We start from the raw sequence: 13808 nt of genomic DNA on the forward strand, positions 1-13808 counted from the left end.
AGCAAACCATTCCCCTTAAATACATCATGTTTCATGTTGTCATCAATTACTGTCTAAAGAAATTAGATCTGAATTCTTGAATTTTGAGATGGCCTCTTTTACAAATTATTCCTAGTTTTGAACGCAATGAACATCTATTTCTACCCTTTCCATCTCCTTTCAAAATATTAAAGATAAACTTTCACCTTTGAAAAAAGCCACAAAATTTTATCTTCCTGATTATTTCAGCTTCTCCATTCCGGTGTCATCTATTTTTTTAAATATCCTTAAGAATTTGTACTTTTTTAGCCATTTTTCCCCCACTTGAACATGATTTTTTAAATTTGTCTATTTCCATGAGATATTTTGAAATCCCTTTGTACACAAGATGTACTCAGTGATTCAAGATAATCAGGGATATGTAATCATGTGCTGAGATGAATTCCAGTATACATTTTTAGGGATAAATTATAATTGCACAGACCCTTTAATTACAAAGTCTATTTACATCCATCTCCATAATTCATCACCCCCATCCATATGTATGTTTTTGTTATTTCCAGATATGACTTATTCCATTGTTTCCTTTGTTGGTCTTCCTTTTTCTGTGCTCCACAGGATGTTAACTGATAGATAATTTCTGTATTCTGTTCCCATGTGTTGTATTGATTCCCTGGGTCCAACTAGCAGTAGTGTAAATATTTTTCTTTATGGTCAAAACTTTTCAATGTTGACAACCCATTTCTCTGCAATTATCTCAAGAGCTAGATCCTCTGACATCATTGTACCTCACACTGCTTTTTCCTTCAACATTGCTGACTGTTTACAACCGTCTCTGTTCCAAGCTGTGTAACTAACCTGCCTAAATCCTATTTCTTTGCCACCTTGACTTCCATGAAACCCACATCTTTAGCAAAATTTTAGTTGCTGATATTATCTCTCTTGATCAGACTTACTTTATGATTGACTGCAGCTTTGAAGTGTTTCTGGATGCTTTCAGATTTTAAAATCAAAATGCAAATACAAGTTATTTCAAATTACATAAACAGTCAAGAGAATTATAAATTTAAGATGGTGCAAAATAAACGTATAACAATTACATACATTTCAAAAAATGTTGTTACTCCCCAGATGATGAACAGTTATCATACAAGATTGAGATGTTAGGCTGAGGTATAATTAGGAAGAACACACTTTGGTTATGTATGGACAAAATCATTTCCAAACTGAATACAGCCCTTTCACTTTTTTAATAAGCTATCTTGTGCTTTTTTGTGCTCTTCAAGATTTTATTTTTCAGATTCAATAGTTTTTCTTTTCTCTTTTTACAGGGTACCAACAATCCCATTTTTCTAAGCAGTGTTGCATTTTTCCAGGATTCCCTCATTAATCAAATGACACAAATGAAACTTTCAGTGTATGATGTCAAGGACAGATCTCAGGGAACTGTAAGTGCTACAGTATTTACCTCAGTATGAAATGAAATTTTGTTAATATACTGTTAAAAAAATTTATAAGTCAGATCAAGCAAGATCAGAGTTGCAGTACGTTCGTCAGTTTTATGTCTGTGAATTATATCTATTCACTGACAAAGAAAGATGGCAGTGCCTCTACTTCCTTCAAAATTTGCGAAGATTCATCATGACATCTAAAACTTTGGCAAACTTCAATAGATGAGAGGTGGAGAGAATATGGAACGGCTGCTTCAGTGCCTGGATGGAAATACCAATGCCCTTGAACAGAAATTCCTACAAAAAGTAGTGGATATGGCCCAGTTCATCACAAATAAAGCCATCCCCACCATTGAGCACATCACGGAGCATTGTTGCAGGAAAGCAGCATCCATCATCAGGAACCCCTAGCACCCTGGACATGCTCTATTCTCGCTGCTGCCATCAGGAAGGTGGTACAGCAGCCTCAGGACTCACAGCACTAGGTTCAGGAACAGTTATTACCCTTCAATCATCAGGCTCTTGAACCAAAGGGAATAACTTCATTCAACTTCACTTATCCCATCACTGAACTGTTCCCACAATCTAGGGGTGCACTTTCAAGGACCTTCATCGTTTATCTCATGTTTTCGGTATTTATTGTTTCTTTATTTATTATTATTATTTCTCTGAATCAGAACATATAATATCATCAGTATATGTCATGAAATTTATTGTTTTTGAAGCAGCAGTACAATACAATGCATAATAAAAACTGTAAATAATATATATTGGACGTGTGTGTGTGTGTGTGTGTGTGTGTGTGTATATATATATATATATATATAAATACACATATACATTTATTTATTTAAATAAGTAGTGAGGTAGTGTTCATGAATTTGATGTCCATTCAGAAATCGGATGGCAGAGGGGAAGAAGCTGTTCCTGAATCATTGAATGTGTGTCTTCAGGCTTTCAGGCTTGGGTACCTCCTTCCTGACAGTAGCAATGAGAAGAGAACACATCCTAGGTTATGAGAGTCCTTAATGTGGTTGCTGCTTTGTTGAGGCATCACTCTTTGAAGATGTCTGGATTCTACGGAGGCTAGTGCCCATGATGGAGCTGACTAACTTTCTTAATGCTGCTTTCAATCCTGTGTAGAAGCTCCCTCATACCAGGCGATGCTGCAGCCAGTTAGAATGCTCTCCACGATATAGCTGTAGAAATTTGCAAGTCACTTTGCTGACATAGGAAATCTCCTCAAGATCCTAATGAAATTTAGCCACTATTGTGCATTCTCTGTAACTGCATCAATATACTGGCCCCAGGATAGTTCCTCAAAGATGTTGATACCCAGGAACTTGGTCATCCTTTCCACTTCTGATCCCTCAATAAAGACTAGTATGTGTTCCCTCGTCTTACCCTTTCTGAAATCCACAAGCGTTTCTTTGGTCTTCCTGATGTTGAAGATAAGGCTGTTGCTGTGACACCTATCAACTCGCTGATACATCTTGCTCCTGAATGCATTCTCATCGCCTTCTGAAATTCTGCCAACAATAATAGTGTCACTAGCAAATTTATAGATGGCATTTTAACTGTGCCTTGCCACACAGTCATCAGTATAGAGTAGAGGAGTGGGCGAAGCACACATCCTTGAGGTGTGCCAGTGTTGATTGTCAGGAAAGCGGAGATGTTATTTCCAATTCGCACAGACTGGTCTGGGAGAAAGTCAAGGATCCAGTTGTGGGGGAGGTACAAATGTCCAGGTTTTGGAGCTTTTCGAACCAGATGACTTGGACATGTGGTCTGGATGGAAGACAACCACCTTCCAAAGATGATATTCTTTTCCAAGCTGGCACATGGCACCAGAAAGCAGGGAGGTCCCACAAGTGCTATAAAGACTGCATGGAAGTGTCCTAGAAAGCATGCAACATCCCTGTGACTGGTTGGCAGGCCTTGGCCAAAGACTACAACACCTGGCAATCTATGAAGGCACCAGCACATTTGAAGAGCAGCGGCTGAAGGACCTCAATCAAAAGCGCCAGGGCTGCAAGGAGAGACAATCTGACCCTTCATTGGTTGTAAAATCTGCGCTTCCCCTTTCAGTTTCCTCTCTTATCAGAGGCATCACTGATGTCATCGTCATCCCCGACAGACTTCAGAGAAGATGCTGAGCTGTAGTCAATAAGCAACATCTTGACGTATTACTAATGTCCAAGTGATACTAGGCCGCATGAAGAGCCAATGAGATCACATCTGCTGTAGATCTATTGTGGTGATAGGAAAGTTGCAGTGGGTCCAGGTCCTTGCTGAGGCAGGAGTTAATGCTAGCCATAACCAACCTCTCAAAGCACTTCATCACTGTAGATGTGAGTGCTATTCAGCAATAGATGCTAAGGTAGCTCGCCCTGCTCTTTTGGGCACTGGTATATCTGTTACCCTTTTGAAGCAGGTGAGAAATTCCGACTGTAGCAATGAGATATTGAAAATATCTTCAAACACACCCACCAGTTGGTTGGCACAGGTTTTCTGAGCCAGGTAATCCAATCTGAGGGTTCTCCCCCTTGAAAGGTAATCTGACATCGGCCTTTGGGACACAGGATCACCGGATACTGCAGGGATCCTCATAGCTGTAGTTTTATTCTCCTTTTCAAAGTGAGCATAAAAGGTGTTGAGCTCATTCATGGTGTTAGGTTTTGTTTTGTAAGAAGTAAGGGCCTGCAAACCATGTGAGAATTGTTGTGCATCCGATTCCGCCTCCACCTTGTTCAGAATTGCTCCTTTACCCTTGAGATAGACCTCAGTAAGTTATACTGGTCTTGTATAGTCCTGGATCAGACCAGACTTGAATGCAACAGATCTAGTTCTCAGCAGACTACAAGCCTCTTAGTTCATCCACAGCTTTTGGTTTGGGTATGTTCTTATAGGCACACACACATCTACACAGGTTTTAATGAACTCAGGGACAACTGTGGCGTACTCATTAGACTTAAAGATGAATCGCGGAATACAGTCCAGTGCACTGATTCAAAGTAGTCCTGTGAGCACTCCTGTGCTTCCCTTATACATGCCTTCCTGGCTCTCACTACTGATGATGCAGTTTTCAGTCTCTGCCTACACTCAGGGAGTAGAAGTACAGCCAAGTGATCAGACTTTCCAATGTGTGGCCGTGGGATTCTTCTTCTTTCTTTCCTTTTGTATTTGTACAGTTTGTTGTCTTTTGCACACTGGTTGGTGCAGTCTTTCATTGATTCTGTTATGGTTATTGGATTTACTGAGCATGCCCACAAGGAAGTGAATCTAGGGTTGTATATCGTGACATATATATATATACACACTTTGATAATACATTTACTTTTAACTTTGAGCATGACTGTGCACCTTGTGCATTATGATCTTCTATTTCCTGCTGAATCAAATGGGGTAAAGTTAGGAAATTTTCTTTGGAAATGTATTTATTCAACTGTGATTTAACATTGTGAAAAGAATATTTTCAATGTTAACCTTTGCGGCTCAGTGATTAATGAGCTGATAAAGGATGGAGCTGGCAGGCCAGAGCTGTCAGAAGTTCATTTCCTTATTTGCTCTCAATGTATTTGCAAGTTGCAGCAGTGCAGTTGGGCTCAGTGCACTGAATTCAGGAGAGGCAAAATCAGGCAGTGATTATGTTCTTAATTACTAGCTTGACGGTAATTTTTGTTGTATACTTGAGTTTAACTTGTAATGTCAGTATAGTTTATAGTGTTCAAAGTAGATTTATTATCAAAGTACATAAATGTCAACATACTATCTTGAGATTCATTTACTTGCAGGCATTCACAGCAAATACAAAGAAACACAATGGAATCAATGAAACACTGCACACAAGACAGATAAACAACCAATATGCAAAAGACAACAAACTGTACAAATACAAAAAGAAAAAAATAAACAAAATACTAATAATCAATAAATAAGCAATAAATATTGAGAACATGAGATTTAGAATCCTTGAAAGTGCGTCCATTGGTTGTGGGAACAGTTCACTGTTTGGGATGAGTGAAGTTATCCCCTCTGGTTCAAGAATCTGATGGTTGAGGGGTAATAACTGTTCCCGAACCTGGTGGCATGGGTCCTGAGGCTCCTGTACCTCCTTCCCCATGCAGCAGTGAGAAGAGTGTTTATACATTAATAAAAAAAACTTTTGGGGCTTCAAACTACTTATTTAAGGAAAAAAATGAAATCCTTATGAAGGATCAGGCTATCAGGCAGGTGTGAAGGTACACGATGGTAGCTGTTGGGAAGGGGTGGCTGTGAGTTGTGAGGTGGCTCTGAGAATTGAATATTTCATGTATAAAAGAGTGGCACTGTGGCCAGCATTAGAGCTGCTGCCTTACCATGCTAGAGAGCTGGATTCACTTTTGAACTTGAGTGCTGCACAATATGGTTTGCATATTCTCCTTGTGATTGATTATTAGGTATTGACTTGGTGGGTTGAAGGGCTGTTTTTTTTTGTGTCTGACATGATGATTGATTTTAACTTTGACATGTGTGGTAATATTTTAAAAAGGCATTCAATTTCTTTGTAGGCATTTGTTTCCAGTAAACCAACCCCATGGGTGTTTACCTTTTCTTTCTGGAATATCCTCCAGAGCAACCTTTACTCAAAGCTTTCTCAAGCTCCCTTTTATCCAGAGCTGTTTTATTGTCTCAGTCACTTATCAACCTCCTATACATGCCATTTCCATGATGCCCTCTACATTGTTAGTAATTTTTATAAGCTTCTATAGCCCTGTGTGTGTAATCCAGGAGTAAGCCAGTAACATCCCCAGGCCCTGGTGAAGACATGTTGTTTCTTGCACAATTATGTTCAAAACTACCAAAGGCCAACCTAACAAATACTGAAGCAATGTTGTATATGAATAGAAATTGGCCTTGAATCAGAACAATACTGTGTTGCACTTCTTTTCGGGCACACTGATAAATTGCCTCCCCTACAAAACTAAATATGATATTAGGTGCCAGACTCTAATTATGGGATTTTAGATTGAAAACCATTCAGCATAGCCACCAGCACAGTTTGGCCCATTATCTATTCATTCAGAAAAAGTACTGAAGTAGCATCCTTGGGTTTAATGTCCATTCAGAAATCTGATGGCAGATGGGAAGAAACTTCCTGAAATTTTTGAGTGTGTGTCTTCAGGCCCCTGTACTACCTATTTGGAGGTAGCAATGGAGGTAGCATGTCCTGGATGATGGTGGTTCTTAGTGATGGAAGCTGCCTTTTGAGGCATTGCCTTTTGAAGGTGTCCTGGATGCTGGGGAGGCTAATGCCCATGATGGAGCTGGCTGAGTTAACAACTTTGCAGCTTTTTTTGATCCATTGCAATGGCCCTTCCGTACCAGATGGTGATGTAACCAGTTAGAATTCTCTCCATCATACATCTGTAGAAACCTATGAGTGCCTTTGGTGACATGCCAAGTCTCCTTAAACTCATAATGAAATTTAGCCACTGTTGTGCCTTCTTTGTAATTGCATCAACATGTTGGGCCCAGGATTCCTCAGAGATGTTAACATCAGGAACTTGATCACCCTTTCTACTTCTGACACCTCGATGAGGACTGATGTGTGTTCCTTCCACTTTCTCTTTCTGAAGTCCACAATTGTTGGTCTTACTGAAGTTGAGTACAATGTTCTTGCTGGAACACCACTTAATCAGCTGATCTATCCCACTTCCATACACCTCCTCATCACTATCTGAAGTTCTGATGACAATAGTTGTATCTTGAGCAAAACACTAAAACTGCTGGTGGAACTCAGCAAGTCAGGTAGTATCAATGGAGGGGAATCAATAACTGACATTTTGGGCTAAGATGTTTCAACTGACTAGAAAGGAAAAAGAGAGAAGTCAGAATAAGAAGGTGGAGGGAGAGGAAGGAGGACAAGCTGGTAGGTTATAGGTGAATCCAGGTGAATGGTAAAGTGGGTGGGGATAGGTTGATGAAGTAAGAAGCTGAAAGGTGATAAGCGGAAGAGGTAAAGAGCTGAAGAAGGAGAAAACGGAAGGTAGAGGAGATCCAGAGTGAGGTGATGGGTAGGTGAGGAGAAGAGAAGGTTGAGAGGGTAACCAGAATGTAAGTGGTAAAAGGGATAAGGAGGGAAAGGAGAGAAATTACTGGAAGCTAGAAAAATTGATGTTCATGTCATCACGGTGGAGGCTACTGAGACAGAATATGCTGAGTTCCTCCAGTATCGTGTGTGTGTAGCATTGCTGGCTGAGAGCTCCAAAGATCTGAGTTCAATCCTGACCCTGGGTGCTTAAGTACACTTTTTGTCTTGTGCCCTCTTCCTCCACCCCCCATCCCACCCAAACCATGTGATTCTACTCAACCCCACTTGCATTCTCACCTACACACATCTCTCGTTCCCTCTGGTATTTTTTTAGACCAATCATTAAAATGTGGCTAGATTCAGCAGTAATATTTGAATGCTCATTTAGTATTCTTGTTAGTTTGAACCGAAATATTTTAATTTATTCCAAGCCGTGAGCATGTACTACTTGCCTAATTAATATTTATCTTATTTTCTAGATGTATCTGTTGGGTTCTGCAACATATGTGGTAAAGGATTTGCTAAAGGAAAAGAATCACAGGTTGCACTTGACACTAAGGTCAGTAATGTGCATCTTATTAGACCTTAGTTAAATAGCTGTGCGATTTATAGGACTCCATAGAAGAGGAAGCGACTCTTGCTCCTTATATGTATCAGCTCAATTAAAACAGCTACTTTTTCCCTCTCTCCTATGCTATTCCCAGGACCTGCAACTCTTTGTCCTTAATTTTTTCTTGTTTTTTTTTGCAAGTTGCTATCAAACATGCTTCCATTATATTTCAGGTACTATCTCTAAAGGTTTATATTCCGTGTCCAGTTTGGATTTTTTTTTTTCCTTTTTGTTAGTTGCCTCAAATCTGGGTTCACCCAGTTATCAAGCCTTCAGCCAGAAGGTTTTACTAGATTGCGTCGGCTTGTATTTGCTGCAGTTTAGAGGTATGAGTGAGGTCTTGACTGAGTGCTCTGGAAAAGATATTTCTTGTGGATGAATCTAGGACTTGGAGTCACTGTTTAAAATCAAGACAGATGAAGGTATTTTTTTCTTTATAAGCTCAATTCCTCAAAGGGTGATGGAGTCAGATACAGAGGCAGATAGATTCTTAAGGCGGCAGGGTGAAAGGTTACAGAAGTTCAAGCAGAATTGAGGTTATGGCGAGATCAGGTGTGGTCTTAAATAATGGAGTAGGTTCGAGGGTGGTCACCAACTGCTGCATCAAATTCATATATTCAGAATATATCCAGCATAACAGTAAAAAATAAATAGGGGTGACCAGTCTTAACAAACTTTTAAACAAGTTAAAAGTTAATCTAGTTTGGCTTTCTGTTTCTCTCCTTCCTTTCTCCACCATGTAACTGTTGTTTCAATGCCAAATATATTTTATCCATATAGGTCTGCTGAAAATGAACGTGTGGGTAATATTACCGTAATAGCATGGCAGATGGAGGACAAAGTTGGAGACAAGATTCCTGTGAGCAGATCACCTGATACCATTAATGGAAGGGTAAATGTTCCAGATAATAGCATGACAATTTTTAAAAAATGATGCAACTGATATTTGTTTTTCAAATTAGTTTGTTTGCTAAGTATGATAAGGCAGTCATTAAGAAAACAAAGCTGAATTCTAAGACCTTTGTTCCATTTAGCTGTGTACATCTTTAATAGTGGCTTTCCCAGCCCTGAAGACAGGCAGATTTAAAAAAATAATAATTTATTCACAAGATGGGTGTTTATTGGTTATCCCTCATTGCCTTGAAAAAGTGGTAGTAAGCCACTGACTTGGCCTGCTGCAGTCTATGTATTGAAGGTATCTATGTATGTCTATGTATCTGTTAGGAGGGGAGTTTTGGAACATTTTTAAAATAAATGTAGCCTAGTCCCTTCCTTCAAGATACCAAATTCTGTAGGTTTGAACAATGCTGTTCAGGAAAGCTTCATTGCATTCTGTGGCTAGTATGCACTTTAATCCTTTACTAATTTTAATTCCTTACTAATTATAGACATTGATATTAAAGAAGTGAAGCTAACTAACTATTTTAATCTATTAAAACTCTGAAGCAACTCGTGTCCATTCGCATTATATCTACTTTAAGAAAGACTGAAGAAACATGCATACAAAATGTTTATGTCCATCTTTGGGTTTCAATGGCAAATAAGTAGTTTTGGGTATTGGAATTAATTTCACAGAAATAAAAACAGGAAATGTTAGAAAATACACAGCAAGCCAGGCAGCATTTATGACGAGAGAAATTGCTGACTTTTGTCAGAACTGAGAAATTTAGAAAATTGTTTTAAATTGAAGAGAATGGGAAAAAGTGAGCAAAACAAAAAGAAATCTCTGGTAGGATGAGGATCAAGAGAAAATAAATGACCTAGATTGATTATCGTTGAGGAAGAGTAGTGAAGGCTTGTAAATGGCATTGTAATTCTCCATTGTAAGTACTAGTTCGACCTTTAATGTAGATGGTAATGAGGAGAAAGTTATAACTGTGAAAAACATTGTTTAACAACTTTTTCCCATGTATAACATTACAGACTGTATTGCCAGTTGATGAAAGCTTAACAGAATCATTGAGTATTCGCTCAAAGCACTCTTCACTGAAGAAAGATGCACTATTAAAATCAGGTAAATATATATTATTTAGAGATACGGCGATGAATTGATGCTTCCAGCCCAACAAGCTGCACAGCCCAGCAACTCACCTGTTTAATACTGTCCTAGTCACTAGGCACTTTACAACAAACAGTTTAATCTACTATCAAGTATATTTTTGGAGGAAACTCCTGCAGTCACAGGGAGAACATATTTACTCCTCGCAGACAACGCCAGAATTAAATTCTGACTCCAATGCCCCGAGCTGTAATAATGTCATTCTAACCGTGCCCAATCATGCTTTAGTTTGCAAGACTTGATGCCCTTCACCTGCCAGTGAAATTGTACATTTTATTTCATTTTGCTTAGATGTATATGGTTTTCCTAATTTCCAAACACAGAATAGGTGCCTTGTTGGTCTTTTTAAGTTTTAAATATTATGCTGGTGAGTAGGAATGGCGACTGTGTGGATAGGTATAACTCAAATGCCATCTATAAATTTGCTGAAAAATGCAACCATTGTTGGTAGAGTCTCAGATGGAGATGAGAGGGTGTACGGGAGCGAGATATCCCAGCTATTTGAGTGGCGTTGCAGCAGCAATCTTGCACTCAGTGTCAGTAAGACAGAAGAGCTGATTGTGGACTTCAGGAAGGGTAAGAAGAAGGAACACAAACCAATCCTCATAGAGGGATCAGAAGTGGAGAGAGTGAGCAGTATAAGGTTCCTGGGTGTCAAAATCTCTGAGGATTTAACCTAGTCCCAACCTATCGATGCAGCTATAAAGAAGGCAAGACAGTGGCTATATTTCATCAGGAATTTGAAGAGATTTGGTTTGTCACCTAAAACACTCAAGCTTCTATAAATGTACCGTGGAGAGCATTCTAAAAGGCTGGTACAGTGTCTGGTACAGTGAGGGTGGTGGGGAGCGGGCTGCTACTGCACAGGACCAAAACACACAAAGTTATAAAATTAGTCAGCTCCATCTTGGGTACTATCCTCCATAGTATCCAAGACATCTTCAAGGACCAGCGCCTCAGAAAGGCGGTGTCCATTATTAAGGACCCTCATCACCCAGGGCATACTCTCTTTTCATTGTTACCATCAGGAAGGAGGTACAGAAGCCTCAAAGCACACACTCAGAGATTCAGGAACAGCTTCTTTCCCTCTGCCACATGATTCCTAAATTGAGACTGAACTCATGGACACTACCTCACTTTTAAAATATTTTATTACTTATATTTTTGCACTATTTTTAATCTAAGCTATACAAACGTTTGTATATGTAATTGATTTACTTTTTTAAATCTCTGTATTATCATGTATTGCATTGAACTGCTGCTGCTAAGTTAACAAATTTCATGTCACATGCTGGTGATAATAAAGCTGATTCTGATTCTGGTGGGTGGATGGCAAAAGATGGACAAAACAGTAAATATTTGAATCTCAGACTGCTTATAAATCATTAATTCTCAGCCTGTCCAGTAGGAGTCTCATAGTAACAGATTAGTCCACATTATAAACACAAGGGATTCTACAGATGCTGGAAATAATAGAGCCACACACAAAGTGCTGGAGGAGCTCAGCAATTCAGGTATCACCTATGGAAGGGAATAAGCTGTTAATGTTTCAAGCCAAAGTCCTTCATCAAGACCGGAAGAGAAGGGGACAGAATCCAGAATAGGTGTCTGATGGCTTAAAAGCCTAGAGTAAGTTGGCAAATTTCTAGAATTTGGAGTCGGCTTGGAAATAAAATGGTCATATCACACAGTACTGTGCCCAAGTCTTAGGCACATGTAAAACAAATCTGTAAAATGAAGGTGGTTTCAAAAATAATGAAAAGTTTCTAAATATCAAACAATTTATGATTAAAAAGCAGTAATCAGTAAAAAAAAACCTAGATCAAATTAATCTTTGGTGCTTTGGTGTGACTACCCTTTTCCCTTTAAAACTACATCAGTTCTCTTTGGTACACCGTTCTCTTAGCATCTTGGATAACTTGTCATAGTTCTTCAGCAGACTCTGGCTGTCTCGCTTGCTCTGTCTCTCCGGGTAATTTCAGAAAGCATGGATGATGTTGAGATCAGGTTTCTGTGGAGGCTATACCATCTTTTGCAGAACTCCTAATTTTCTTCTTGCTGAAGATAGTTCTTTATGATCTTTGCCTTGTGTTTCGGGTCATTGTCCTGCTGCAGAATGAAGTTGGGACTGATCAGATGCCTTCCTAATGGTATTGCATGATGGATGAAAATCTGTTTGTACTTCTGAGCAATGAAGATTTCATTGATTCTGACCAGATCAACTCCTTTTGCAGAAATGCAACCCCAAACCTACAGGGATCCTCTGCTGTGCATCACCATTGGCTGCAGATACTCATCAATGTAGCACTGTCCAGCTCTACTACGGAGGACCTGCCTGAGCCAAAAGTTTCAAATTTTGACTTGTCAGTCCCAAGCTTTTGCTGCCATTGTTCAGCACTCCTGCCCTTATGTTTTTGTGTGTAGGTCAGTTTCTTGGCTTTGCTTCCACTTCAAAGGACTAGCATTTTGGCAGCAACTCTTCTATGAAGAGCACTTCTGGCAACCCTTCTGTAGAGGAGTGTACTTGGGTTCTGGTGGTTTCTGTGAGTTCAGAGCTGATAGCAGTGCTAGATCTCTTCCAATTTAGAAGGAACGCCAGTTTGATGTATCTCTCGTCTCCTACACTCATTTTCTGTGACTGACTACTGTGTTTCTGGTCCTCAACCTTGCCTGTTCCTTTGTGCTGCTTCTGAAGAGCTTGGATAACACTTCTTGAAACTCTTGAGAGAGACCTTTCTGATGCAGGATGACCACCTTGTGTCTTGTTGCTATGCTCACACTTGCCATAGTGTAAGAATTGATGATTCGAAGGTTAAGCTGTCACACCCTCACCTTTTAGTTTGGTTACCCTTTGCCCAGTTTGATTCCCTGTACGTCTATTTTTGCTTCAGTTAATCAGTTTAGTTCACTCAACATTACGTCATTGATCATGAGCATCCTCCTTGTTTAATCATGTACTGGGCTGTATACCTACAAAGTATCAACTTTTTATTTGAAAAGTGGTCTATTATGTAATATGTTAGTTTCTTTAACAAAATACAAAAAAATCTCTGTAGCATTTATTCTTTTGGAAATTTAAAATTTGCCCTTTTCTACTGACAGACTAATGCTGAAATTTAATAAATCTGAAGCAAAATTTATGTAAAAAATCTAGAGTGCTTAAGACTTTTGCACAGTACTGTATACAAGGCATTAAAGGAATGGAGAAGCAGCATGGTGTTAGGACAGGGTAAATAGCTCTGAAGTAAACAATGATCATACTAAATCCAGAGCAGGTAAGAGAGTTAGAAGACCACCTATGTGAAATAGTGACCTTATTTGGACTTGGTTAACAAAAGCACAACAAAATAATATAGAGAAGATGATGCACTTTATATTTAATTTTTGGTTATTGAAGTCAAAATTTGGCTTGTATTAACTCAAAGTAAATATATTTATTACTGAAGTATAAATATACTTTAAATTTAATTTAAATTTATTACTGATGTATGTAATGTGGGCCAAAGGGCCTGCTCTTGTGCTGTACTGTTCTATATTACCATATACTACCTTAAGATTCATTTTCTTGCAGGCATTTACAGGAAAAAAAGAACTACAATAGAATTTTACTAAACATAAACAAAGATAGACAACTAA

The 13808-nt window shown here is 38.9% G+C and overlaps 1 protein-coding gene across 9 annotated transcripts in view; it reads left to right on the forward strand.

Moving 5' to 3' along the window:
• The window catches only part of LOC140726984 (inositol polyphosphate-4-phosphatase type I A), a 228939-nt gene that overhangs the window by 141684 nt on the left and 73447 nt on the right, over positions 1 to 13808 (forward strand). For all 9 annotated transcript variants that reach the window (XM_073044076.1, XM_073044079.1, XM_073044071.1 and 6 more), the window contains 4 exons: positions 1311 to 1427; positions 7983 to 8062; positions 8894 to 9005; positions 10037 to 10127. In XM_073044076.1, the coding sequence (XP_072900177.1) occupies positions 1311 to 1427; positions 7983 to 8062; positions 8894 to 9005; positions 10037 to 10127 (400 nt within the window). The remainder of the gene's footprint in view (positions 1 to 1310; positions 1428 to 7982; positions 8063 to 8893; positions 9006 to 10036; positions 10128 to 13808) is intronic.

The sequence above is a fragment of the Hemitrygon akajei genome, chromosome 4 (genome assembly GCF_048418815.1).
Source record: "Hemitrygon akajei chromosome 4, sHemAka1.3, whole genome shotgun sequence".
Taxonomy (NCBI): Eukaryota; Metazoa; Chordata; class Chondrichthyes; order Myliobatiformes; family Dasyatidae; genus Hemitrygon; species Hemitrygon akajei.